The 3312-nt window shown below is 37.1% G+C and overlaps 1 protein-coding gene across 1 annotated transcript; it reads left to right on the top strand.

Annotated features, from left to right (window-relative positions):
* Window positions 1-1403: 1403 nt before the first annotated feature.
* Window positions 1404-3040, top strand: LOC109338984. Its single transcript, XM_019576336.1, has 4 exons — window positions 1404-1896; window positions 2029-2240; window positions 2575-2730; window positions 2846-3040. Exons 1-4 carry the CDS (start codon window positions 1404-1406, stop codon window positions 3038-3040), a joined length of 1056 nt encoding a protein of 351 aa, XP_019431881.1.
* The last annotated feature ends 272 nt before the right edge of the window (window positions 3041-3312 follow it).

Raw genomic sequence — 3312 nt, 5'->3', positions numbered from 1 at the left:
CATTAACATAAGAGATTTAGGTGGGAGATCATAGATTTAGTTAGAAAAAATTCTCCAGATTTCTTGTATTCAGGAAACAAAAATTCAGATTGTTGATTACAAGCTTTGTTTATCCTTCTGGGGTTTTGATAACATTGATTGGGCATTTAAAAGAGCTGATGGCAATTTTGGCGGCATACTAAGTATTTGGAATAAGGAATTGTTTGTTTCTGATGAGGTGAAGGTTGGGTTGAACATTGTGGTGGTAAAAGGAAAATGGAATTTTCAAAGTGAGTTTTCTCACATCATGAACGTGTATTGTCCATGTGACTTGGAAGGGAAGCAGAAATATTGGGAGGAAGCTTTAAATACTAAAATGGGTATTTCCAGAGACTTATGGTGCTTGGTGGGAGATTTTAATGTGGTTCTTAATCAGAGTGAAAGGAAAGGTATTAGTACTCGTGAAGATAGAAGAGAAGGTGTTGGATTCTATAAATTCATTGAGGATATGGAGCTTTTTGACTTGTCTCTTGCTGGAAATAAATTCACATGGTTTCTTTCAAACGGGAAGGCGATGAGTAGAATTGATAGATTCCTGGTTAATGATGGATGGTTGTTAAAATGGGGTAATATTTCCCAATTGTGTCTACCTCGGAAGTTTTCAGATCATTGTCCTGTGTTGTTAAGATCTTGTTCTTTGGATTGGGGTCTGACACCTTTCAGAACTAATAATTGCTGGTTATCTGATGCTACCTTCATTAATTATGTGGCGGGTGAGTGGAAGAAGATGGTAATCAATGGTAGTGGTTCTTATGTGTTTAAGGAAAAACTAAAGACTCTCAAAGGGACTTTGAAAGTTTGGAATAAGGATCACTTTGGCATGTTGGATAAGAAAATAGTTGATAAGGTGGACATTGTTAATTCTATTGATGCAAAAGATTGTGTCAGGATCATTTCTGAAGAAGAAATCACTATAAAAAGATTAGGTACTGCAGATCTTTGGCGCCTTTCCCGGCAAAAAGACAACCTTCTGATGCAAAAATCTAGACAAAATTGGATCCGTGAAGGTGACTCTAATTCTAAATTCTTTCATGCTTCTATTAATAGGAGTAGGAGATTTAAGGAAATTTCTAGTTTGCTAATTGATGGGGAATGGGTTGAAGACCCCATAAGAGTGAAAGATCATTTTAGATCATTTTTTTAGGAAACATTTGCTGAAATTCATTGGAATATGCCAACTCTTGATGGGATGGAGTTCAATCGTATTTCAGAGATGGATAATAATTTTCTTACCGTGAAGTTTGAAGAAGATGAGATAAAAGAAGCTATTTGGAGTTGTGATGGTGATAAGAGCCCGAGTCCCGACGGTTATAACTTCAAATTCATGACATGATTTGGATGTCCTGAAGCACGATATTATCTCGATGGTGGATGATTTATACTATTCTGGGAATTTGTCTAGAGGGTGCAATGCTTCATTTACTGTTTTGATTCCAAAGAACAATTGTCCACAGGGTTTAGGAGAGTATAGACCCATCTCTCTTGTTGGATGCATCTACAAGATCATTTCTAAACTTCTAGTTGGTCGTCTCAAAAAGGTTATTCATGTGGTCATCTCTGAATGTCAAACTGTCTTCATCAATGGTAGATATATTATGGATGGGGTGGTGATTGCTAATGACATTATTGACCAGGCTAGGAAAAAGAAAAACGGGGATTGTTTTATCTTCAAAGTAGATTTTGAAAAGGCTTATGACTCAGTAAATTGGGGTTTCATACTCTATATGATGGATATGATGGGTTTCTGTTCTAAGTGGAGGAGTTGGATCAAAAGTTGTTTACAATCTAGCTCGGTATCTATCGTGGTTAATGGTAACCCAACGAAGGAATGTTGTATGGCTAGAGGATTAAGACAAGGTGATCCAATTGCACTTTTTTGTTCCTTATTGTGACTGAAGGCCTTAGTGGTATTATGAGATCAATTGTGTTCAACAACAGGTTATCAGGTGGGCAGAGATGATATTGTTATCTCTCATCTATAATATGTAGACGATACCTTGCTTATGGAGAAGAATTCTTCTGATAATGTCATGGCTCTTAAAAGCATTCTAAAATGCTTTGAATTGGTGTCTGGGTTGAAGATCAACTTCCATAAAAGCAATTTTATAGATCTGAAATCTAAGCGAGACTTCGTCCATATGGCGATTGAAAATTTATGTTGTGAAGCGGGAGCCATTCCATTCAAGTTTCTAGGCATCCCTGTTGGTGCTAATCCGAAAAGGCTCTCCACTTGGTCTCATATTATTAATTCTTTCAAGAAGAAACTCTCTCTTTAGCATCATAAACTTATTTCTTTTGGTGGACGGGTAACTCTCCTTAAGTCGGTACTATGTTCTTTACCTATCTATTTCTTTTCTTTCTTTAAAGCACCTATTTCTGTGATAAATGATATTAACAAAATTGAAAGATGATTTCTTTGGGGAAGGGGGAAGAGAGTAAAGGTATACACTAGGTGAGTTGGAAGAAAGTGTGTAGGTCTAAAGAGGGAGGAGGACTAGGAATTATAAATCTATTTGTTTAATCTTGCTCTTTTAGGCAAATGGAGGTGGAGAATGTTATTGGAGAGAGATTCTCTATGGGGAGGAGATCTTTTATAGTAGTGGGTTTGGAGACCATGATTTATTCAAAAGGGGATCATCATGGTGGAGGGATTTAGGTAAACTTCTAGTAAGGTGCACAAAGTTAACACTGGTTGGTTGGGGATGGTATTAGAAGGAGTGTGGGTTCTGTTCATTCCACTAAACTTTGGTCAGATCTTTGGGTGGGGGAAATTTACTTAAAAAACTCTTTTGTAAGATTATTTCAGGTGACTTTGGACAAAGAGGCAACTATTAACTCTTTGAGCGAATGGAGAAATGGTGTTTGGTTTTGGAATCTTAAATGGAGAAGGAGCTTGTTTCATTGGGAACAAGAGGAAGTTGTCAAACTTGTAACAGTTATTGAAGCTGCAAGACTTGTTCAAGTCACCACGGATGGTTGGATTTGGATGTATGACAAATGAGACCTATACTCAGTGAGTAATGCTTATAAGGTGCTTGTTCAGGAGAGTGTACCTTATGACAAAGACTTCTTTAATCTTTTATGGTCATGTAATATACCATCAAAGATGAGATGTCTAGCATGGAGAATTTCTTTGGAGGGTGTCTCAACAAAATTGAATCTTGTTCGCCGAGGAGTCTTAGGAACTCAAGACCCACCATCTTGTGTTCTTTGTGGCATGGTGGACGAATCAACAAATCACTTGTTTTTCTCCTATCCTAAATCTTATTGTGT

Source organism: Lupinus angustifolius, unplaced genomic scaffold (genome assembly GCF_001865875.1).
Source record: "Lupinus angustifolius cultivar Tanjil unplaced genomic scaffold, LupAngTanjil_v1.0 Scaffold_50_82, whole genome shotgun sequence".
Taxonomy (NCBI): domain Eukaryota; kingdom Viridiplantae; phylum Streptophyta; class Magnoliopsida; order Fabales; family Fabaceae; genus Lupinus; species Lupinus angustifolius.
The sequence above is the reverse complement of the archived record's forward strand: the minus strand, read 5'-3'. Positions and strand labels throughout refer to the sequence as shown.